The sequence below is a fragment of the Schistocerca cancellata genome, chromosome 1, assembly GCF_023864275.1.
Source record: "Schistocerca cancellata isolate TAMUIC-IGC-003103 chromosome 1, iqSchCanc2.1, whole genome shotgun sequence".
NCBI lineage: Eukaryota > Metazoa > Arthropoda > Insecta > Orthoptera > Acrididae > Schistocerca > Schistocerca cancellata.
The window spans coordinates 628,032,540-628,058,631 of NC_064626.1; the positions used below are offsets into that span (position 1 = coordinate 628,032,540).

At 38.3% G+C, this 26,092-nt stretch overlaps 1 protein-coding gene across 1 annotated transcript in view; it reads right to left on the reverse strand.

The window, feature by feature from the left end:
- Positions 1 to 1,707: 1,707 nt before the first annotated feature.
- Positions 1,708 to 26,092, reverse strand: part of LOC126183207 (uncharacterized) — a 50,094-nt gene continuing 25,709 nt past the window's right edge. The window contains exon 4 of the mRNA XM_049924987.1: positions 1,708 to 4,140. Within this exon, the coding sequence (XP_049780944.1) occupies positions 3,928 to 4,140 (213 nt within the window). The 3' untranslated portion in view covers positions 1,708 to 3,927. The remainder of the gene's footprint in view (positions 4,141 to 26,092) is intronic.

Genomic DNA, 26,092 nt, shown 5'->3' on the forward strand with positions numbered 1-26,092 from the left:
TGTCGTTTTATTGGCTGTTGCCCAGTGTGTTACAGCCCTATTACACTACCAACTCAGTCGCATTCAACTGCCTCTGCACCTGGCAATACATCTCCCACTCACGCTACTAACGTGGGCAACAACTCTACCTAAGCAGCCAACAATGAGAATGCAGCTGACAAAAACCTTTCTTCTTCAATACCTTTCTTAGGTTGCTAACACTATCACATGTGTGTGTGTGTCTTCTTACACAATTCGTTCATGTTTGTAGCTCTACAAAATGACTAAACCAAGGAAGAACTCAGTAGTTGCTAATGACTAATATCGCCAGACTATAGATTAAAAGTCTCCTAAAATGTTTATGGAATTCTACAGGAGTTCCAAAGTCATCCAGAGTGTTTAAGGATTAACTCTAAGTAAGTGTGCCATTAAAATATGGAATAGTTATTCGATCCAACATGCTTCTATGCAATTACTTAAGGCTTTCATATTCAAAAATTTCTGAAGACACACTGGGTTCAAGTACATAAAGGAGCTCTAATATTACAGCATGCTTGCAGCTTTTGTCTAGTGAAAGAGTCAAGAGATGATTGTATGACAATTTTCACCTTTCTACACCAAATTCAATGAATCCAGCAATGTCTTACACACGATTTAAAAACAAGTACCGTATTTCGCATGTATTGCTGTCCATGACCAAGAGACACTTACAACAACCTACAGAGGTATAATAGCCAAAGAAATGTCAAATAGATTGAATTTGTATTCGTCATTCACATAAATTTCTTCCAAGTCTAGTCGTAAACAATGTGCGTTGCACATGTCCACACTGCATATTCCCTGCCCATGTGGAAGTGAGTGCAGGCACGTGAAATCTGCAAGGCTGTGAACAAGCCCTCATGTGGCAGTGCCCGCCTCATTGCCGGAGGTACATCCGCTCATGAGACTTTAAATCATCATTGATAGTCTTTGGCAACTACAACAAAGGTTCATGAAGCATATTCACATTCTCACTCGCACACTGCAGGTGCACCTGGGCAAGCAGATAGGCCACACACTTTCAGTTTCCACACTTACCGCTACTTGTTTAGAAGTCTTTTTATTGTGCCTGTCTGAGATTCAACATCTCCACTATGTGATGAATAGTAGCTGTCTACCCTTTTCATAATACTATAATAATTCCATCCTGGAAATTCCAATGTTTGATTTTCCCTATTACCAAACAGTTGGAGCACTGATGTACTAGGTGCTTGGAAAGAGGCCTGATTTGGCGAAAAGTGTGAGCTTCCTATTGACTCAGCAGCAACAGAAGATGTAGCGAGACTAAAATGAATATTCTGGTATGCAGCAGGCATATGTCACCTAGGTATAGTCTATTATTTGGCATATTAGATTGCTACAGTGATGCAGACTTCGTGATGAAACTGGTCGGTCAACACCAGGTGTTTTTCTTTTACGTGTAGGTAGTGCTACCTGCTGGCTTAGCCAAAGATAGGGAATAACTGTCACTAGGACAACTAAAACGGAGCTGCAGAAGAAGCTGCTAAGGAGGTAGATCTGTATAGAGGTTTTAGAGGAGTGAGGAAGCTCATGGAAGTTCAAAAGGTGGATCATAAGGCAACACTGAGGCTCAAACTGAATCCCTCATTCCACCATTGCAGAAAACATTTATTTGAGAAAAGGTGATAGGAGTACAGTTAAACATTTCAACATATTTCAGCTGATGATCGGGTAGCAGATATACATTATAAAACTGATCTTTCATATTGTGATATGTGGGTTCTTTTTTCCCTTTCTCTCTTAATTAAATAATGTTAAGTGTTATGGTTATAAATGTATTTGTATTTAATTTAGTATCGAGCAAGACTAGTAGCACTTTCTGATAAGAAAAGCATCTCCATGTATGATATTCAACTGTTTCTAGAACAATGCATGATTGAGAATAAAAGTTCAGTGCAAAATAGTTAATTTGTAAACTACAGTTAAACTAAAAAACTCACGGCAGTATAATAAGGAAAGTGGTCTTGATGCCACAAACTTGAAGCCAGTGTCCACCATGTTAGTTGAGTAAAACATTAGCTTCTGATGGAAGTTCTTTGATAAAAAATGCCAGCTAATTTCATTTACAGGTATATTTTTGATTATAGTCTGAAGTATAAAGCAATTACATTTTATTTGTAAGGGAACTCATTCAAGTGATATTTTCTTTTATATTCTTGAAATTTGGTTGCTCAGTTTACGTGTTCTGTAGTAGTTTTATATCTGTCATATTGCTTTAGATTTTCTATCAGTCAACTCAAAAAGATCTCTGGCTGTGAGAAGGAAAGATTGGAAACCAAACACTAATAACAAACCATGTTCTCAGGATTTCTGGAAAGAGAACATAGATCGAACCCAGCTTTTTCAGTCCTTATTTAAGGAAAATGCTAGATTATGAAAGCAAACTTGCTACATTACATATTTCTCTTTTTATTTATTCATAACTTATAACAAAAACGAAGTTACATAAATGAGACAAAATGTCTCCTATTACTGGGTCTTCCTGCCACTGTGTTATTCACAAAACCGCTTTAACATTTACTGTGTAGAACAATTGCTACACAACAAAAATTGAAAACAAGAAGCAATCGTAATAGTGTGCTATGTTTTGGGGTATCCAATACGGTGGCACCAGCTCCAAAGCAATGTACAATTAAATAGTGCATCTCCAGTTCTTACACCCACATGTAAAAACTGCTCAATTTAACAACAAGTGATTCAATAAACTTCTTTGCCATCCAGCAAACACTGACAAATATCTCTGGGATACAAGTGTTGTACTCTCAAGGTTGCTTCTTTACTTTCCTCTTTTATTCCTTTTCTTGAGCAGATAACATTGCTAACCACAAAATCTTAATGCTTAGCATTCCAGTTTTCCTTTCTCTTGAGTATAATAATTGGTTCAATTGGTTTCTCTCTGAAGCACAACATTGCAAACTGATGCCCTAATCAGCAGACTCTCTCTTTGCTTGTGGGGCATAATGTTGTTAACTGTAAGCTAACTGAAGATATTCTTCAAAGTTAAGTACTGACTACACGACAATTAGGTTAAACAAATGACTGAAAATACATGTTGGGAAAACAGTAGTCAAGGTTATGTAATGTCACACAAGAATATAGACATAAGCAGGCAACATAACAGAAAACTTTATTGTTGTTAAGTTTATACTCCATGAATTAACAAGTCAAATTAATGATGAAGACATCAAAAGGACAAAGGGACATGTTCATTCACTCACTCATTCACATGTGATGATGAATGCAAGTTAAATGGAAAATAATTATTTGTTCACATTTTCTTCTGCCTTGTCAGAGACAGAATTGAAAGGTGAAGGGAACCAGCTAGGTTATGTGCAGAGACTGCTGTAGTGAAGAAAGGGAAGCAGGATACTCTTGTTTTCCCAAAATCTCTGCCTTCAGTGAATTCTGAATTGGGTTAATACAGAAATGTAAAGAAATTATATACTGAAGAATCATCAAAGGCACGGAACACTTTTAAATCTACCATAAGTTTAATGTGTAGAATTCTGCTGAGTCATCGGTGTGGTTGGTTGGCATGTCAGTTACAATTTAGGCACAACTTACAAAGTTGAATGTAAAACTGTACAGGAAAAGTAGTCTCCCTTCACAGGATAGAAATATCACAGATTATTTTTCCCAGCTAATATATTGAGTTCTGTTTACAATTATATTAATTTAATAAGTTTTTTATACAACATTAACAAATAAATTTTACTTCCAGTTACTCCAGATAACAAATCAGATATATACCGAGCTCACAATGCACAAAAAATGGAATCATATATTCATTTTCAAAATTCTGAATACAAAATATAAAAATGAGTACAAAATATAAACATTAGTCAAAAGTGAAAACTAAAACCAAATGTAACCAAGATTTTAGTTATTTCATTTTTCAGCTTTTATCCAGTCTATTTCAAGTGATGATGTCCCTGACTGTTTCACTGGGAGATATACACCACCATAAACTTGAAGTCCAATTGATGTTATGCTGCTTTTGTCTAATGGTCCAGCTTCTGATGAATTCAGAGCCCTCCCACGAAAATAAGGTTTAAATTCACTGAGAGGAAGTTCTACTGTGCCAAAGGAACCCATAGGTGCCTGAAAGGTACAAAATCACATGTACAGCACAAAGGCTACACATTTACTTACAGATGTAAAAAATTTAGAGATTTATTTTTAAATAACAATGTTAGATTCAGACATTCTATTCACTATCAACAACGTGCATAGGTACAACCAGCCCCACTCCAACACATACAAGCACGCGCGCGCGCGCCCACACACACACACACACACACACACACACACACACACACACACACACACACACACACACAGAGAGAGAGAGAGAGAGAGAGAGAGAGAGAGAGAGAGAGATTTTGGGATTTTTTTGGGGGGGGGGGGGGGCAGCAAAGAAGATACATCCAAAAGAAACAAAAGTAATAAATGTGACAAAAAAAAACAGTACAAAAATGTGACAGAACAAAAAATAATAGTAAGTATACCTCTGTTTTTATGTTTCTGGGATTACCATTTTCTTGCTATTCATGTCTTTTTCAACTGTTATCATCTTAACTACCACTAAAGCAACACAAACTTTCATCATCATTAAAATGTTTGTACAAATTTTAACTATTTCCAACAATATGACATTGCATTAGGTTTCTGAAGGAAATTCTCTGAATAATTCCTTTTGAGAAAATTAGTTTGCATGGAAATGATTGTCACAGTTTTCTGGTAACAGACAGCAAGATTTTTACACAAAGCAAATGCACTGTAAGTACACAATAGAACAGTAACACTTGAGTAACAACTTCATCACACTTATCACGCTGCTGCTGATGTGAAAGTAACTTTCTCTTTTATATGCAGCTTTAACAGAGTCTAGGATGGAGGACACTGAGGACCGTACCTTTTAAAACACTATGGCAGTCTTTTCCAATACTGTCCCATGGAGCAGGGCACTCCTGGATGTTCCTTATTGTGCTCACAAGCAGGTGCATATAGTACAGGCTGCTCACCAGAAAGCCCTGTTGGCATGTTCTGTGTAAGTGCAAGCTGCTTGGCCACCCCTGTCTATGTGCCACTGGCCGGTAGAGTAAGAGTTTCATGTTATAGTCTTAGGTGGAGATTTCAATTTACCAGATATAGACTGGGACACTCAGATGTTTAGGACGAGTGGTAGGGACAGAGCATCGAGTGACATTATACTGAGTGCCCTATCCGAAAATTACCTCGAGCAATTAAACAGAGAACCGACTCGTGGAGATAACATCTTGGACCTACTGATAACAAACAGACCCGAACTTTTTGACTCTGTAAGTGCAGAACAGGGAATCAGTGATCATAAGGCCGTTGTAGCATCCCTGAATATGGAAGTTAATAAAAAAGGGAGGAAGGTTTATCTGTTTAGCAAGAGTAATAGAAGGCAGATTTCAGACTACCTAACAGATCAAAACGAAAATTTCTGTTCCGACACTGACAAAGTTGAGTGTTTATGGAAAAAGTTCAAGGCAATCGTAAAATGTGTTTAGACAGGTACGTGCCGAGTAAAACTGTGAGGGACCGGAAAAACCCACCGTGGTTCAACAACAAAGTTAGGAAACTACTGCGAAAGCAAAGAGAGCTTCACTCCAAGTTTAAATGCAGCCAAAACCTCTCAGACAAACAGAAGCTTAACGATGTCAAAGTTAGCGTAAGAAGGGCTATGCGTGAAGCGTTCAATGAATTCGAAAGTAAAATACTAGGTACCGACTTGACAGAAAATCCTAGGAAGTTCTGGTCTTACGTTAAATCAGTAAGTGGCTCGAAACAGCATGTCCAGACACTCCGGAATGATGATGGCATTGAAACAGAGGATGACAAGCGTAAAGCTGAAATACTAAACACCTTTTCCCAAAGCTGTTTCACAGAGGAAGACCGCACTGCAGTTCCTTCTCTAAATCCTCGCACAAACGAAAAAATGGCTGACATCGAAATAAGTGTCCAAGGAATAGAAAAGCAACTGGAATCACTCAACAGAGGAAAGTCCACTGGACCTGACGGGATACCAATTCGATTCTACACAGAGTACGCGAAAGAACTTGCCCCCCTTCTAACAGCCGTGTACCACAAGTCTCTAGAGGAACGGAAGTTTCCAAATGATTGGAAAAGAGCACAGGTAGTCCCAGTCTTCAAGAAGGGTCGTCGAGCAGATGCGCAGAACTATAGACCTATATCTCTGACGTCGATCTGTTGTAGAATTTTAGAACATGTTTCTTGCTCGAGTATCATGTCGTTTTTGGAAACTCAGAATCTACTATGTAGGAATCAACATGTATTCCGGAAACAGCGATCGTGTGAGACCCAACTCACTTTATTTGTTCACGAGACCCAGAAAATATTAGATACAGGCTCCCAGGTAGATGCTATTTTTCTTGACTTCCAGAAGGCATTCAATACAGTTCCGCACTGTCGCCTGATAAACAAAGTAAGAGCCTACGGAATATCAGACCAGCTGTGTGGCTGGATTGAAGAGTTTTTAGCAAACAGAACACAGCATGCTGTTATCAATGGCGAGACGTCTACAGACGTTAAAGTAACCTCTGGCGTGCCACAGGGGAGTGTTATGGGACCATTGCTTTTCACAATATATATAAATGACCTAGTAGATAGTGTCGGAAGTTCCATGCGGCTTTTCACGGATGATGCTGTAGTATACAGAGAAGTTGCAGCATTAGAAAATTGTAGCGAAATGCAGGAAGATCTGCAGCGGATAGGCACTTGGTGCAGGGAGTGGCAACTGACCCTTAACACAGACAAATGTAATGTATTGCGAATACATAGAAAGAAGGATCCTTTATTGTATGAGTATATGATAGCGGAACAAACACTGGTAGCAGTTACTTCTGTAAAATATCTGGGAGTATGCATGCGGAACGATTTGAAGTGGAATGATCATATAAAATTAATTGTTGGTAAGGCGGGTACCAGGTTGAGATTCATTGGGAGAGTCCTTAGAAAATGTAGTCCATCAACAAAGGAGGTGGCTTACAAAACACTCGTTCGACCTATACTTGAGTATTGCTCATCAGTGTGGGATCCGTACCAGATCGGGTTGACGGAGGAGATAGAGAAGAGCCAAAGAAGAGCGGCGCGTTTCGTCACAGGGTTATTTGGTAACCGTGATAGTGTTACGGAGATGTTTAACAAACTCAAGTGGCAGACTCTGCAAGAGAGGCGCTCTGCATCGCGGTGTAGCTTGCTCGCCAGGTTTCAAGAGGGTGCATTTCTGGATGAGGTATCGAATATATTGCTTCCCCCTACTTATACCTCCCGAGGAGATCACGAATGTAAAATGAGAGAGATTAGAGCGCGCACGGAGGCTTTCAGACAGTCGTTCTTCCCGCGAACCATACGCGACTGGAACAGGAAAGGGAGGTAATGACAGTGGCACGTAAAGTGCCCTCCGCCACACACCGTTGGGTGGCTTGCGGAGTATAAATGTAGATGTAGATGGAGAGTGAATAGGCTACAATCCACACATCAGACTCTTCCTCATTTACCCATCCCTGTCCACTTGGACCTGTACCCACCTGGCTGCTCCTGGGCAGGCATGGGACCTGGAACAGCCTCCACTATGGTCTTCAAACAATTTTTCATGCAATGACTGGTTAGGTTGAAATAGCTCTGAGCACTATGGGACTTAACTACTGAGGTCATCAGTCCCCTAGAACTTAGAACTACTTAAACCTAACTAACCTAAATACATCACACACATCCATGCCCGAGGCAGGATTCGAACCTGCGACCGTAGCGGTCACGCGGTTCCAAACTGATGCGCTTAGAACCGCACGGCCACACCGGCCGGCGACTGGTTAGGGTTGGCTTTATTTTATTCATACTAATAACATTAGTACTGAGTAACTACAGCTTATTTGTGATGTAAATGAACTGCTTTCTTAGCCATACTGACAGAAGTTCAACACTATTATGCAATTCTTAAACCCCATGTACAAATTAGCAGTTCATTTACAACCCCCTCTCCCCCCCCCCCCCTCCATCCCAACTCACTCTTCTCTCTCTTTCTCTCTCTCTCAGTAGCTCAACACTAATCGCTCTCTTCTTTCTCAGTTTTTGTTCATGTGATTTATTTTTAATAGTTTCTCTTCTTTGCCTACATCATTTGTTTCATCTATCGCCCCAGTTAATCACAAATTTTCAGGTTTTCTATTTCCATCCATTTCTGTCATTTCACTTACAATTTAAATCTTTTCTTACCTGTACATTTTGAGTCAAATTTTTGTTAGTGTTCTGGGTAAGTATCATGTCTAATATCTGAAAGTGGTATCTCCCCAAAAACTCTTCCTCCCTCTTTTTCTAAAGTGAATGAATCCGAAATTCCTACCTGGAAAGCAAAGTGTTGCCTTGAACAGTTTAGACACAAAAACTGTATTATTATCTGACTCAATGTGAGGGCAACAATTGCTGAAATGATAATAACTATCATGTTATCAAAGGGACAAACAAGTTTTGCTGTGAAGTATGTATTGTGGATGAACTAGTTTTAGTGGTATTTTACAGCCTGCTTGGAGCCATCCACTAATCCTTATCACCAAACTGTGAATTGAAAAACAGAAAAGTTATGTCAAAACCTATTTTTAATTAATTTTATGGACCTAAATAATTTTTCTTCCCTTAAACTGGAGTTTCCTTTAAATGCAGGTTTTACTCAAGTGCACTCAAGGAGTGAAACAGATCCATGTTTGTAATATCTTTAGACCATGAGTAGACCAGATTCATAACTTGGGTAAGTTAAATGTAAATTATTAGCAGCTTAATAGCTTTCCACTTTTAAGCCACATGTAAGAACATTTACTGGAATCTTGGTTTAAAGAAAGCAGCTAGAATAAAGAACAATTTTTTATTCAGTTTTACTGTATTCCGCTAATAGCACAGGATGAACATGAGAAGTCAGGAAAAAATTCTCAAGCACTATCCTTTACTTATTGTAAACATCAAGAACAATTCCTGCCAGCATAGTGTGTTGGCAGGAGTTGTCACTCAAGCAGGTTGATGCTGTCAAGAATTGACCAATTCTTATGGAAGAAAAGAAAGTTGCCCCTACCAGTATACAGTTCTCACATACCTTCAACAAAACTTGGTGAAGGTAAATCTTCCCACTCCTTCGCATAACACCCTCCACCCCCGCCACCCCCCCCCCCCAACACCCCCCCTCCCACCCCCCACATACACACACGTAAATATACAAAACAACTACCTATTTCGTTTCCTCACTGAGCATAACACAGCTCATCCCCATCCAAATTGGGAAAGTTTGGATATCATCATCACAGGAAATAAAGTCATGAAACATTACACCTGGTGAAAAAAGTTATAATGTTCCACTCTTCTTCAGGTAAATGATTTGCTGCACAAAGTGATGCTGTACCACAACCTTCATTCAAAAAGCATTTCATCTAAATCTACTTCTATACTCTACAAGGTACTTTATGATGCATGGTGGAGGGTATGTCTCATACTTCTAACATTTCTCCTTTCTCATTTATGTCTACAATTCTCAGAAAGGCAGTATGAACTTGAATTTTTGTTTTTTGCTATTTTCATCTTTTCCAGTACATACAATGTATGGGAAGACGTAATACATTGCCAGATTCTTCTTGCAGCTATGCATCTCAAATTTTAATGTTGAACCTCTTTGTGATCTTACCACCTTTCTTGTAGTGTCTCCCACTGGAGTCTGATGGTCACCTCCATTACACATTTGTGCTCACAAAGCAAATTCTAATGAATCATTTCTATTTTCTTTGGCTTTTCCTTGTCTCCTTCATTCCTTCTATTTGGAAAGAATCCCAGACTCACAACCAATAACCTCAAGCAATGGTCCTGTAAGCTACTTTTTTCATGGAAGAATTTACACCTCCTTAGCATTCTTTCAAAGAAGCTCAGTTTGGCATCTGCTTTTCCTAGAAACAGCTAGTATTACATAGCTGTTCCACTTTAGATCACTGCCAATGGATTCTACCCAATGTTTTACAATTGACTATAAACTGTATAATTATATCATAAAATTAAATGGAAAAAAAAATCTCAGGTGAGACACAAAGATCATTAACAAACTTTATCATGTGATATAAAATACTAGCACTAAAATATTACCAAGTCTGGAGTCAGTCATGCAATACTGGAGGTTTTAGAAGTGGTCATTTTGTAGCTTTGGAACTGAAGAAATGCTTCTTTCTCCCTAGTAAAACAATGAGCATAAAATAATTTATGACGATGAAGAAATGAAGTCAGTAAATGAAACACAGCTGTCACTCATTTAAAAACTTTGGCCATTAAATACATCAACATGTACAGTAAAACCTCGATAATTTGAGCCCTGACAATCCAAGCCTCCACTTAATTTGGTATGGATGGCGGATGGCTACTGTGTATAAAAAAACACCTCATAAGAAAATACAGATGAAATCAAAAATGTGCAGGGAGTGATTGTGATCAGCAGCCAAGATGCGCAATCACGCATCATTTATGATGATGGCCATTTTAGTTTCTATTGTTGTTTCACCTGCTACAAGTCAGCCAGTGTCTACTCAGTGTCAGTGCAGTGTGTAGATGTAGTTGGGTTGTGTTACATATTTATTATTGTTGCTGCTATTTTTTGCCAATATGAGCACCAACTCTTCAAAAGCAGGAGGAAATTTGTTTCCTTGGAGATAAAAATCTTAACACTGAAAAGATCTGACAGTGGGGAGACTATAAAAAGGTAGCAGCAGTCGAAGTAGCATTAGGTGACTGGCACGAAACAGAACCAAACTACATCAGAAGTATTATATCAAAGTGTCTTGTTCTTCTTCTAAAAAAAAGATCAAAATTCACAGATCATAAAACTATGAAAACATCACACCCAAAAGTAAAATATGTACAGTATTAACAGTTGTACAGTTGTTTATTTAATAAATATGTGCTTATAATAAATGTCGGAATTTGTACTAGAACATTATTTCTAAAACAAATTCTAAGTAATGTGTTAACTGATGAAATAACTTTGTTTACTGTAATAAAAGTGTAATATCAAATACTATTTTTAAATGAAAGGTCTCTAAAACTGTCACTCATCCTGTAATTCAAGTTTTCCCAAATTTTTGCTCCACTTAGACCCATTACCTTGAATTACTGTGGTTTCACTGTAAAATAGTTATATAACGGAACTGCTTATCTTTGTTAAAATTGTGTCAACTCGATTAACACGACCACACAGGATGAGTGTGATATATTATGTATACAAGAGAAATATTGAAACCATCAGACAGAGACCTAGACGATAGTTTCACTGAGATGGGTCTCATGACTGATAACAGATGCAATGAAATGAACATTTCACTGAATCTTAGCTGTAATAAAAGTATTTTTTCCCAATGGAAACCTAAGGTACACATTTGTGAATGTTCAACATTTTCAAGATGAGCAAGTGCTGCCAACTTTTGGGCATCACTATGAAAATATTAGGAAGTCAATGCAGCAATGCACAACAGCTCAAGACAGTACGCAGTAGCTTGTAACCACCAGAATATACAGATGTGGTTAGTTTTCTATATTATACTTATAATTGAATATTGTTATTGTTATTTTGCATGATAATTTTTGACTGATCATTTTACTAATTATTACAACAGAGAATATATCATAATTAATTATTTTAGTGCATGAAATGAAGCCAAGTGAACAATGTATGTTCTGCTGCTGGGTACATATTTTTGTATAAATCCTGCATCCAAGATAACTAAAATATCGCCCAAGGGCATTACCACATAAATAAAAATGTTCTTTCATCCAGAAAAATCCAGGTCTGAAAGGGTTAACTCCATCAGATAAACTCTATTACTCAGCTGAAATAGCTCTACCCTGTATGCCCAGAGAAGTGCCTGCTGGTAAAACGAGGTTTAAAGTGAGCACAACAGTACTTGCTCATTGCTTGATCATACTTCCTCCTCACTGGTTGAGGCCTGGGAAGAACTTCCTGCAATAATCTAAGAATCTTACTGTATCTCTGGAGAAGTGAAACTGAACTGTAGAAGAAGAGAACTCCACAGATCAATGGCAGCAACCATATCAATGAGAGCAGTTGAGTAACTGCCCCCAGGACACAATGAAAATTGGTTCGTACAAAATTTGCTTAACAGATTACAATTAAGAATGGAAAGATTCAAGGACAATATAATGAAATGTGCTTTAATGTTGATGACACATACTGAGAGTGCTGACAAGAGAAAATCACAAGCCTCATGATTCAGTGCCTTCTGTATTCCATTTCCTGCACAGATGATAATGACATCGTTCACGCTCCTGTAAAGCCTTGGAGGTTGCTAAGTTCTGGGCACTTATGACAGGAAGATAGTCTAATTTATCTCTCTCCTGATTTCTCTGTGTGTTTGATATGTTTGCAGCTTGAGACTAAATAAACTGTGGAAAAAAAGAAGCCTCTTAACCTGTCTCTCATGTAATATATGAGGTCTGATTAAAAAGTAATGGTAATTTTTTTTAATTTTGCTGGCTTTATACATCCAATTCTTGAAAAATGGAATAAATTGCAGCACTGACTGTACCTTTGGTGAAATTACTGTGTTGTAATACAAGGGTTTATGAGTGATACAAATGTTTCATTGAGGGTCGAGAAGATGCTTAATGTGACAACTGCCCAGAAGACTCTTAATGAGACAACTGCCCTGTATGCCCTAGTAAATGAATTAGTGATGAAAATGTGGAAGAAGTAAATAAAATAGTTTTGGAAAATCACCAAATCACTATCAGAAAGGTTGATGATGATGTCATATCCTTCAGCCCATGCCAAGCAATTTTTGTAGATGTTTTGGACCTGAAATATGCAGCACGAAAGTTTGTTCGAAAATTGTTGAATTTTGACCAAAAAAGACATCACACAGACATTGCTTGGAAATTGCTGAGTGAAGTCGACAATGATCCAGAGCTTCTAAATAAAGTTATAAGAGGTCACAAAACATGGGTATAAGGGTATGACATCAAATATAAGGGTATGACATCAAAACCAACCAATCATACCAATGGAATCTGCCTGAAGAGCCAAAACTGAAAAAAAATTGACAAGTTCAGACACATTTGAATGTTCTTCTCATTTTTTTCCCCCAATTACAATGGGATGGCTCACGAGATCCTGCATTATGGTCATACAGCCAAAAAGTAATACTAACTGGAAGTTACGCACAGTTTATGTGAAGCAGTTTGAAGAAAATGACCAGAATTGTGGCAATGGCACCACGATAATGCTCCTGCTCATACTTCAATGCTTGTTCATAATCTTTAGGCAAAAAACAAAACTGTTATGTTGCCTTAGCCACTGTATTCTCCGGACATGACTGCCTGTGACTTCTATCTATCTCAGAAGCTGAAGAGAACCATGACAGGACATTGTCTTGTCACCATTGATGAGGTAAAAACATAACTGCTAAAGGAGTTGAACACCATAATAAAAAGTGAGTTTCAAACATGTTTTCAAGATTGTCAAAAACATTGGCACAAGTATATTATATCTGTGGGTGATTAATCTGTAGGGGACAAAATGATGTTGATGAATAAATAAAGATTCTTTAAGAAGAACAAAATTTCCTGTTACTTTTTGAGCACACATTGTATATCATATGGCACACTATTCCTCACAGATACAATATACAAGCATTTTTTTCATTTGAATTCGGCCTCCTACAGACCAGATGAATTATTTATGTTTTAGCTTCCAGTTTTTCAAATACTGTTTGTTTCAATCAAAATGTTGTGATTTTTCTGCTACCAAACATGTTGCAAAAAGGTCAATTAACATGGTACAAGCCCTCGTCCCCTGATATGAACAGCATGTGGCAGAGACTACACAGTGCAAGGATCGTATGATGGGCAATATTCATGTTAATCATAGAGTCATTATAGAAGGAACATCTATCAGCACTTCAGATTGCAGATTCTTCAACTCTTCAGAGAAGGCTAATAGCTATTGTGTATACATTGATCAGCCAGAAAATTAAGACCACCTACCTAATAGCCAGTATGTCCACCTTTGGCATGGATTACACCAGACACACGTCATGACATGGAAGCAATGAGGCCTTGGTAGATTTCTGGTAGGAGTTAGCACCACATCTGCACACACAAGTCACCTAATTCCCGTAAATTTCAGGGAGAGAGGCGATCACCTCTGACACAACGTTCAATCGCATCCCAGCTGTGTTCAAACGGGTTCAAAGCTGGCAAGCTGAGGGGCCATCACACCAATTAGAACTTGCCTCTGTTTTCCTCGACCCACTCAGCCATACTCTTGGCTTTGTGAAATGGCACATTGTCATATTGAAAAATGCCACTGCCATCAGGAAACATGATCATCATGAAGGAGTGCACATTTCTGTCATAGTTGTCAATGTAATGACATCGGAAACATTGGCACATGCATGGGTCATAGGTTGTGGAGGCCCATCCTCAGAAATGTACTGTGTGTTCAGATACATTTGTACTCTGTCCACCATAATTGACAGGCTGTCCTGTTTTACCAGTAGCCCAGCCTGCAACATAAAGCATCTGTAATGTGGGGTGGCTGCACTACCCCATGACATCTGGATGTGGTTTCACCTTGGTTTTCCCCTGTGTTAGAGACACTCACCATAGCACTCCTTGAACACCTGACAACTCATGTCAGTTTCCAAAATGCTCGTGGCGACCTCCAGGACATCAGTCGCCCTCGGTCAAACTCAAATAGATCGTGCACCTTCCCATTCTACACATGGACAGCACACTTACTGATACCACTTGCATCATGTGTGTGTGGGTCTGACTGGCAGTTATTCCACACCAGATGATGGTGCTATTTTGCCTGGATGGATTTATATTGATAGTAGGTCATTGGTCATAATGTTCTCGCTGATCAATGTATGTACAATCCACTAACCAGCATGGAGTCCCACGTGTCAAACTATTAAGGTGATCACAAGCATCTCCACTGAAAAGGCTGTTGTCACCTATCTTGGAGGTCTGTGGGATCTCTCGCTTTGCCACAATTGCAGCACCTTGTTAGCCCACTTGCTACCAACATCGGACAAACTTACCTGTGGACTCATCCATTGTGCTAGTGTGTTTCCTGTCACCTATGTGGTGGAAAACATCCGTGGGAAACAACCATGTGTCTGAGATATAGGAAATCGCAACAGCTGTGATAGGGAGCCATAAATCTGCAATGGAAAATCCAGCTTATCCGACATTGCAAGGAGTGCCTCAAGCAGATTTGCAAGGAAACAGACTATGAAGGGAGGGCCAGTTGGCTTAAAGAAGACACTGCATCCTGGCCAGTGTTAGATATCTCTAACAGTTATGCATTTAAAGAGGTGCCAGTGGAGCAAACCAAAATGAATGCATCAGTCAATTTGCAAAGTTATCATCAGAAATTATTTTATATACCAGGCAACCGCAGTTGTAGATAGGCATGATGTTATGAAGAACTCTGTTTACAACTGGTAAAATTGTTGTCTGTTAAAACACTACTGGTTTCACAGCTTCAAGCTGCACCATCATGTGAAACTACATGGTAAAAAGCAAAGTACACTGTCACCACATTTTGTTTATATTGAAATTTATAAAGGAATGTCTGAAACATACTAACAATATTAAAAAATAACATGGACACCCATCATTTCTATTCGAAATTTACTATTCGGAGAATATCATCAATACTATAGCGAGCAAAAGGTAAAGAAGACATACTTCATTCTCTAAAATTTGCCTGCATCTAAAAAGAAAACAGAAAATATTTACAGTGAGTAGATCCTAAATTTTTTTAACAAGGAGGCCGGACTGGCGATAACACAATTAATTGTGGCACATGCAAATTATTATGTGGAAAGTATGAGGTGGCAGTGTCTTACCAATGTGACAGCAAAGCAGCTGAGCACACGGTAAGGCAAAAGTGGCCTGCACAAATGACAAAAAGAGACTAGCTGGCTGGCAGTACGGAAGCTACCCATGTGGACAGTTTGACGACATATACTCACGATTAGGATTGCTATCTTTACATGTGAAAATAATACAGAATTTTATTATACACTAACAACTACCAAACAATCAAAATTAGCCATAATACTATGGTGCTTTATTTCCAATTGCTTATTCAACATAAACTGTGTGTTGTCTTTTTCATGTCTAAGAATTTCCCCTTCCTCTAATATATTCAAAAAATTGCTTTTTTTCTTTTTTGTGAAGTAGTTTTGAATTTTCTGAAGCACTTGTGATGCTGTGGCTGTCATCGTGTAAATGCGTTCTTAATGCAGACCACAGGTTGTTTATGTTAAATTGTTCCTTAAATCATTTTCAACCAATTTGGCCTATATATTTCTTAGGGCATTCACTGCATGTAATTCATTATACTCTCACTTCATTATATCTATTTGCGACAGTTTTTTTCTTGTGCCTGTGATTTTCTGCCTGGATCTGAAAATGTAAAATATGCTGGAATAATTGTCTTGGATCTCATACAGCTGCCAATTTTTTTGTATACTGCGCCCAGATATGGTATTCTACAAAAAATAGAGCCTTCCTTTGTCTGCTTGGCTCATCTCAGGATTATAAGATCTCTAATCCACTATGGGAAGGCAGATGTTTCTTTTTCAATATACTTCTGTCAATTATGTTACCAAATTACGAACCACAACCATGTACTATATAACCTCATATTACACCACTTGAGCTTCTCTGGTAAGGGACAGTTCATACATATGGTTTAACATATGCTTTGGTGGGGGGTGGGGTGGGGTGGGAGGGTGACCGCAGGCTATAAGAAGAAGAGCTCCTTGCACGCTATCTGAATAAAAATTTCCGACATCCTACTAAACATATGCTTTGGTGGGGGGTGGGGTGGGAGGGTGACCGCAGGCTATAAGAAGAAGAGCTCCTTGCACGCTATCTGAATAAAAATTTCCAACATCCTACTAATTTCAGTAGAAAAAATAGGAAATACCTTATAAACAATTTACATGATGTAATCATACTACCAACCACACATATGACGACATGTACGGTATTCCAATATACTTATTGTTCAGGTGGAAAGTATTGCCATGGAGAATCTGGGTACATTTCAGAGAGACAATCTAAAGAGGTGGAAGAAATGATTGGCTTTGTTAAAAAATGTTTTGTATTTTAATTATTTTAGATTTGGGGATGATTTTCCTTCACAACAATAGGGATAGGCCTTGGGCTCTCCACTTGCTTATTGTAAAGCAAATGTTTTTTTATGACCAATTTTGAGCAAGAATTTATGACAAAAGTCCCTCAACTGCTAGAAGATTAATTTTATGGAACATGTATGTTTACAATGTTTTCATGTTATATGTTAGATTAGGTTAGATTTACTTTCATTCCAATTGATCCGTAGTGAGTAGGTCCTCCAGGATGTGGAACATGTCAGAAAAACAATACATGACAAATATTTACAACTAAAACAAATATGCTAATGTACCATTCCACAGGTCCCAAGTGAAATGATCGTCATTTTTTAATGAATACTAAGAGTCATTTTACAAATACTAATGCACTGAATTTAAAATAAAAAAGTTTTTTATTTATTTATAAGGTAATAAACATGTAATACAACTACTGTAATACTTATTTACTATGAACACATTACTGCACTGAAATGGTGCAGAAGTTAGATTATACTTACTTACACACACACACACACACACACACACACACACACACACACACACACACGCAAATTTTCAATGAACACATTACTGCACTGAAATTGTGCAGAAGTTATGTTGTACTTACATACAAATCAGTTGGTTTTGCTAAGAAATTCATCAATGGAGTAGAAGGAGTTGGCCAGTAAATCCTTTAGGCTTCTCTTAAACTGAATTTCATTGGTTGTTAAGCTTTTTATGGCTGCTGGCAAGTTATTGAATATGTGTGTTCCTAAATAATGCACACCTTTTTGTACAAGACTAAGTGACTTCAAACCCTTGTGAAGATTATTCTTATTTCTAGTATTGATTCCATGAATTGAGCTGTTGGTTTGAAAAAGTGATATATTTTTAATGACAAATTTCATTAAGGAATAAATATATTGGGAAGCAGTAGTTAGTATCCCTAGTTCCCCAAACAGGCTTCTGCAGGATGTTCTTGAGTTCACACCACATATAACTCTTACTGCACCTTTTTGTGCCCGGAAAACTTTAGCTTGGCTTGATGAATTACCCCAAAAAAGAATCCCATATGACATTATGGAATGAAAGTAAGCATAGTATGCCAGCTTTTTCATTTTTATATCCCCTATGTCTGACAAAATTCGCATTGCAAACAGAGATTTGTTAAGACGCTTCAGCAGTTCTGTGGTGTGCTCCTCCCAGTTGAATTTATTATCAAGCCGTAATCCCAAGAATTTAACACTGTCCACTTCTTCTATCTTCTTGTCATCGTATGTTAGACATATACTCTTGGGACACCCCTTACAAGTTCTGAACTGCATGTAGTGTGTTTTTTCAAAGTTTAGTGACAAAGAATTGGCTAGGAACCAGTGATTAATGTCCACAAATATTTTATTGGCTGATCTTTCTAAGACTACACTTGATTTGCTATTTATTGCAACGTTTGTATCATCGGCAAACAAAACAAACTTGGCATCTGGTAATGTTAGAAAGGTCATTGATATACACAAGAAAAAGTTTGGGCCCCAAAATGGAACCTTGTGGGACCCCACATGTAATTAGTTACCAGTTGGATGATGCCTGATAGCTTGATACATGTCTCTTTCCTAATAACACCCTTTGTTTCCTGCCAGAGATATAAGATTTGAACCATTTTGCAGCATTTCCTGTTACACTATAATATTCTAATTTACTTAAAAGGATATTGTGATTTACACAGTCAAATGCCTTTGACAGATCACAAAATATACCAGTTGCCTGCAATTTTTTGTCTAATGAATTAAGCACATTTTCACTGTAAGTGTAGATAGCCTTCTCAATATCAGAACCTTTTAGAAATCCAAACTGTGACTTTGACAGTATGTTATTTGAGATAAGATGGTTATAAAGACGACTGTACATTACTTTTTCGAAAATTTTTGAGAATGCTGGCAACAGTGAAATTGGACAGAAATTTGATGCTATTTCTTTATCTCCCTTCTTAAACAGTGGCTTAACTTCAGCATATTTCAGCCATTCAGGAAATATTCCACTGATAAACGACTGGTTACACAGATAGCTTAATATGTTACTTAGCTCAGAATCATTCTTTAATTAACTTTGTTGATATTTCATCATACCCACTAGATGTTTTTGATTTTAAAGATTTTATGATGGACATATGATGGTAATAATACTGAAAGTGACCAGCTTCCGTGGCATCTAAATAGTCTGAATCAAAAGTACACTGGGCAGTGTACTTAGAATTAAAACATTACCATTTTTGGACCTCCAAGAGACTGAAAAAGATTGAAATATAGGCTTAATGTTTACCAAAAGCCAATGACAGATATTATTATACACAGGCAGTCATGTCAACCTATGAAATATAAAACCACAGCATTCTGAACCATGTTAAGCCGCATGTATGAAGTGCCTCTTTCCAGAGATGCTCAAGTGGCTCAATATTAGTTTATACAGTATTTAGTGTATCAAAAATGTTACAGTCCAGAAATTGTTAACCCAATTAACAGAAGTATATTGAAAAAGAAAAATCTGCCTTCCCATACTGGATTAGAGGCAGATTTTATAACATTTAGACCAGCTGAACAGACAAAGGAACACACTATTTGTTGTAAAATACCACATCTGGGTGCAATATCCAAAAAAATTGCCAGACATATGAGGTCCGAAAACATTATTCCAGCGTATTTGATATTTTCAGTTCTAGAAGGAAAACTCAAGCACAAGGAAGCTGTGGTGATTAAATATAATGAAGAGGTGGTCTACTGCATTACGTGCAATGATTGCCCTGAAAAATACATAGGACAAACCAGTAGGTCATATCAAATAAGATTGAAGGAGTAACTTAACTTAAATAACCTGCAATCTGCATTAAAAGCACACTTACATGATGACGGCCACAGCATCACAAGCCCTTCAGAAAATTTAAAAATATTTCACAAAAAAAGCAAGCTATTTTTTTTTTTTTTTAATATATTGGAGGACATGGAAACTTTTAGACATAAAAAAGACAAGTTCACATTGAATAATCAGTTGGCATTAAAGCACCATAGCATTCTGGCTATTTTTTATTGTTTGTTAAGTGTTAGTACATAATAAAATTCTGTATTATTTTTGCTTGCAAAGGTAGCAACCCAGCACTTCTACTCATGAGTATATGACGTCACACTGTTCACATGAGTAGCTTCCATTCTGCCAGTCAGTCGGTCTCTTTTTGTCATTCGTGTAGGCCGCTTCTGCCTTGCCATGTGCTGTTCTGCCATGCAGTCACACTGGTAAGTAATTGCCGCCCAATACTTTCCACAAAGTAATATGCGTGTGCCGCAACTAATCATCTTAGCAGTGATAATTCTTTATTGCCAGACCAGCTTCTTTTTTTAAAAAAATTTAGCATCTACTCACTATAAATAATTTCGTCTTTCTTTTTGGATGCAGGTAGATTTTAAAGAATGAAGCATGTCTTCTTTATCTTTTGCTCACCAGAGTACTGATGATATTCTGTGAGTAGTAAATTTTGACTAGGAGCAATAGGTACGCCTGCTATATTTTAATGCTGTGAGTATATTTTAGGCATGCATTTATTAATTTTAATATCCACAAAAATGTGGTGACACTGTACTTTAATTTTTATCTGTAGATTCACCCGATGCAGCAGCCTGAAACCATGAAACTAGTCGCGTTTTAACAAACAGCAATCTTCCAAGTTGTACGCAGAGTTCTTCCTAACACCATGCAAAGTTATCAAAATTGAAGCATGCTGTTCCAGGTTTACATTAACTGCAGGACAGTGAAAGAAACAGGATTAATTATGCAAGTATCTAGCACTAAAGTGCAGCATCTTTTGTCAGAATAGCATAAGAAGTTACATATGCAATGGAAAACCACCAACTGGAGAAGAAACTAATAGAAAAAAATACTAAGCTCAAATCACTGCTTCCCATCAGCAATGACGCAAAATTATTATGAGTTGGAGGCATACTACAAAATGCTGTCATATGAGGAGAAGAATCAACTTGTACTGCTACCTCGCAATCATCTGACAAGACTAATCCTGGAAGCTGAATAACGTCGACTTTCCCACACAGATGTCTGCTGTTGCTTAAATCGCTCAGGAAGCACACAATGAATGTCAAATGGATGAAGTGCCATCTGGCATTTCTCCATCAGTACTTCACTTGTCAGGAACTGAGGGCAAGGCCTGCACAACAGCACTTGGGAGGCTTGCAGCACTTGTAGAAGCTGCGAGACCTTTCTTCAACTAAGGTATTTAATCATTCTATGTGAAGACTAGCTCATGATTACACAAACTAAAGAAAAATTGCTATGTTGACCTAGTTGAAGCCTGCCGACAGATGCAGTGTAACTGGAGATATTAGAAACATGACTATTGAAGTATTCCTGTCAGATCTAATAAGATCTGTATCATGATGTAGATGCTAAAATCTCTATAATTACAAAGGGGCAAATTTTGTTGGGGCAAGTCATGAATCCTGCAAGTTATGAGTTTCTGTGAGCATTCACTATAAGCAGAAATAGGTGAAAACCTTTTGTGAATGAAGAATGAATCAACTAGCACTTCATACTTCATTCCTCTGGCATTGTGACTTTAGCAGAACATGGGAAGCAGGAGAGAAGTCTTTCAAGTACCACTTGTGGCGAACTTATGACTAAAATTCAAAGAGCTGACAACAATGACTTGTCAAATTGAGCTGTACGTGATTTCTTGGCCTTTCACACCACTGTCTTGTGCTCCTGCTGTTCCCCAAGTCCTCACCCCAGGTCAATTCCTGACTGGAAACAGAGTCACAAGTATCCCTAAGCCAGTTCTAAGTACAACAGGTCTGAGCTTGCTCTTAAGGTGGGAACTGGTAAGGTGAGAGCTCCGGATCATTTGGCAATGCTGACCCTCTGACTATGTACATCACTTGTGCTAGCAGGCCAATAGGACAACCCCAAGTCAAAATGCAGTGCATTAGTTGCAGCAAGGTAAGACAGGCTGACACTCTTACGCTCGAAGGTAGCCATCACTGAAGGAGTACATCCTGGATGCAATGGAATGGTGTGTGTGTGTGTGTGTGTGTGTGTGTGTGTGTGTGTGTGTGTGTGTGTGTTTGTGGTCATCATTCGCACACCACAAGAGGGTTTTCAGGCAACCAATCTACAAACTGTGTCCTTTACCAAGTTAAGTGATGCTAAAGCACTGTATTTGTTCTTTTATCTTCAATGTTTTCTTTTCTTTGTGTGCTTCATTTCAACTGGCTCAGTGTACTGCTCATACATGATTGTAATTTTCAAGAACCAGTACCAAACTCTACTTCTTTCCAAGTGCAACAAGCTTAGTGATTGACAGAATAGCTTTTTGAAGGAAATAGTGATCTGCGTACTTTCCTGATTTCTCTTTCATGCTTCAGCAGGACTTCATATTATTTGTAGCATATTGTAAGAAAATTAATCTGGGTACATTTGGTTGCTACATTCAACTCAATCACTGGTGAGTGCTGCCCTCTGTGGAGTTACTTTTACCTGAAGTGAATGGGCAGCAGTAACTCCGTCCATGGGTGCCTAGCAGTACAATCACTCCCAATGTGAGAAAAGCACTGAATGCAACATGTTGGTCGCCTTTCACATCCTCGTGGTCCACATGTCACCATGCAGCTGACTGCCTTGTACATTAAATGACAAAGATGTGTGTCTTGATTTATGAGTACTCATATAATTGTGAATAAAAGTGCTTCACCACACTTTCCATCGCTGTTATGCAAATTAACTCGTCTATCTTCCAGAATTTCTTCAAGAATGTTTGACCGTCAGTGTCTGCTTTTACAAAGCATGACATGACTGGCTGCTGTGACACATTGGTGTGCTCTACTGTTTCATACTGGCCTTATATGACCCAATCTAACTCAGGCTCCTGAAACACAGAATGATCAGCTCATCTAGAGATAGGCCTTGACTTCTGAATGTTTCAACAAAATTCTGCTCTTAGCAATAATTCAATCTTACCAGATGGCAAAAATTCTTGTTTCAGCAAGTTTTATGTTCACAAGTTCCATCTATCAAGCTCGATTGTTTGTTCTTGCAAAGGAACAGTTGTCTCTGGCAAAACTTAACATTTGACAGACAGGATATCGTTGCTCATGCAGGAGCCACATCTATAGAGATGAGGTGTTTTGTTTCTAAGAGGGTTACACCTGTTCCTTGAATATGATGTGCCATCTCTGCAGGCCTGTGATATGAAACATGACTGCAGCCCAAAATCAAATAGAAAACAACAAGTGTGCCATTTGCGACTGCTGTGTTGCAACTTTATTTTCACTGTCATAAGGAACAGGTGTTAACTCTTGCTTACCTTTAGTTAACAATGTTGTTGTTGTTGTGGTCATCAGTCCTGAGACTGGTTTGATGCAGCTCTCCATGCTACTCTATCCTGTGCAAGATTCTTCATCTCCCAGTATCTACTGCAACCTACATCCTTCTGAATCTGCTTAGTGTATTCATCTCTTGGTCTCCCTCTACGATTTTTATCCTCCACACTGCCCTCCAATGCTAAATTTGTGATCCCTTGATGCCTCAAAACATGTCCTACCAACCGATCCCTTCTTCTAGTCAAGTTGTGCCATAAACTTCTCTTCTCCCCAATCCTATTCAATACCTCCTCATTAGTTACGTGATCTACCCACCTTATCTTCAGCACTCTTCTGTAGCACCACATTTCGAAAGCTTCTATTCTCTTCTTGTCCAAACTAGTTATCGTCCATGTTTCACTTCCATACATGGCTACACTCCATACAAATACTTTCAGAAATGACTTCCTGACACTTAAATCTATACACAATGTTAACAAATTCCTCTTCTTGAGAAACGCTTTCCTTGCCATTGCCAGTCTACATTTTATATCCTCTCTACTTCAACCATCGTCGGTTATTTTACTCCCTAAATAGCAAAACTCCTTTACTACTTTAAGTGTCTCATTTCCTAATCTAATTCCCTCAGCATCACCCGACTTAATTTGACTACATTCCATTATCCTCGTTTTACTTTTGTTGATGTTCATCTTATATCCTCCTATCAAGACACTGTCCATTCCGTTCAACTGCTCTTCCAAGTCCTTTGCTGTCTCTGACAGAATTACAATGTCATCGGCGAACCTCAAAGTTTTTAATTCTTCTCCATGAATTTTAATACCTACTCCGAATTTTTCTTTTGTTTCCTTTACTGCTTGCTCAATATACAGATTGAATAACATCGGAGAGAGGCTACAACCCTGTCTTACTCCTTTCCCAACCACTGCTTCCCTTTCATGCCCCTCGACTCTTATAACTGCCATCTGGTTTCTGTACAAACTGTAAATAGCCTTTCGCTCCCTGTATTTTACCCCTGCCACCTTCAGAATTTGAAAGAGAGTATTCCAGTTAACATTGTCAAAAGCTTTCTCCAAGTCTACAAATGCTAGAAACGTAGGTTTGCCTTTTCTTAATCTTTCTTCTAAGATAAGTCGTAAGGTCAGTATTGCCTCACGTGTTCCAACATTTCTACGGAATCCAAACTGATCTTCCCCGAGGTCGGCTTCTACCAGTTTTTCCATTCGTCTGTAAAGAATTCGTGTTAGTATTTTGCAGCTGTGGCTCATTAAACTGATAGTTCGGTAATTTTCACATCTGTCAACAAATGCTTTCTTTGGGATTGGAATTATTATATTCTTCTTGAAGTCTGAGGGTATTTCGCCTGTCTCATACATCGTGCTCACCAGATGGTAGAGTTTTGTCATGACTGGCTCTCCCGAGGCCATCAGTAGTTCAAATGGAATGTTGTCTACTCCTGGGGCCTTGTTTCGACTCAGGTCTGTCAAACTCTTCACGCAGTATCTTATCTCCCATTTCGTCTTCATCTACATCCTCTTCCATTTCCATAATATTGTCCTCAAGTACATCGCCCTTGTATAAACCCTCTATATACTCCTTCCACCTTTCTGCCTTCCCTTCTTTGCTTAGAACTGGGTTGCCATCTGAGCTCTTGATATTCATACAAGTGGTTCTCTTCTCTCCAAAGGTCTCTTTAATTTTCCTGTAGGCAGTATCTATCTTACCCCTAGTGAGACAAGTCTCTACATCCTTACATTTGTCCTCTAGCCATCCCTGCTTAGCCATTTTGCACTTCCTGTTGATATCATTTTTGAGACGTTTGTATTCCTTTTTGCCTGCTTCATTTACTGCATTTTTATATTTTCTCCTTTCGTCAATTAAATTCAATATTTCTTCTGTTACCCAAGGATTTCTATTAGCCCTCATCTTTTTACCTACTTGATCCTCTGCTGCCTTCACTACTTCATCCCTCAGAGCTACCCATTCTTCTTCTACTGTATTTCTTTCCCCCATTCCTGTCAATTGTTCCCTTATGCTCTCCCTGAAACTCTCTACAACCTCTGGTTCTTTCAGTTTATCCAGGTCCCATCTCCTTAAATTCCCACCTTTTTGCAGTTTCTTCAGTTTCAATCTGCAGTTCATAACCAATAGATTGTGGTCAGAATCCACATCTGCCCCAGGAAATGTCATACAATTTAAAACCTGGTTCCTAAATCTCTGTCTTACCATTATATAATCTATCTGATACCTTTTAGTATCTCCAGGATTCTTCCAGGTATACAACCTTCTTTTATGATTCTTGAACCAAGTGTTGGCTATGATTAAATTATGCTCTGTGCAAAATTCTACAAGGCGGCTTCCTCTTTCATTCCTTCCCCCCAATCCATATTCACCTACTATGTTTCCTTCTCTCCCTTTTCCTACTGACGAATTCCAGTCACCCATGACTATTAAATTTTCGTCTCCCTTCAC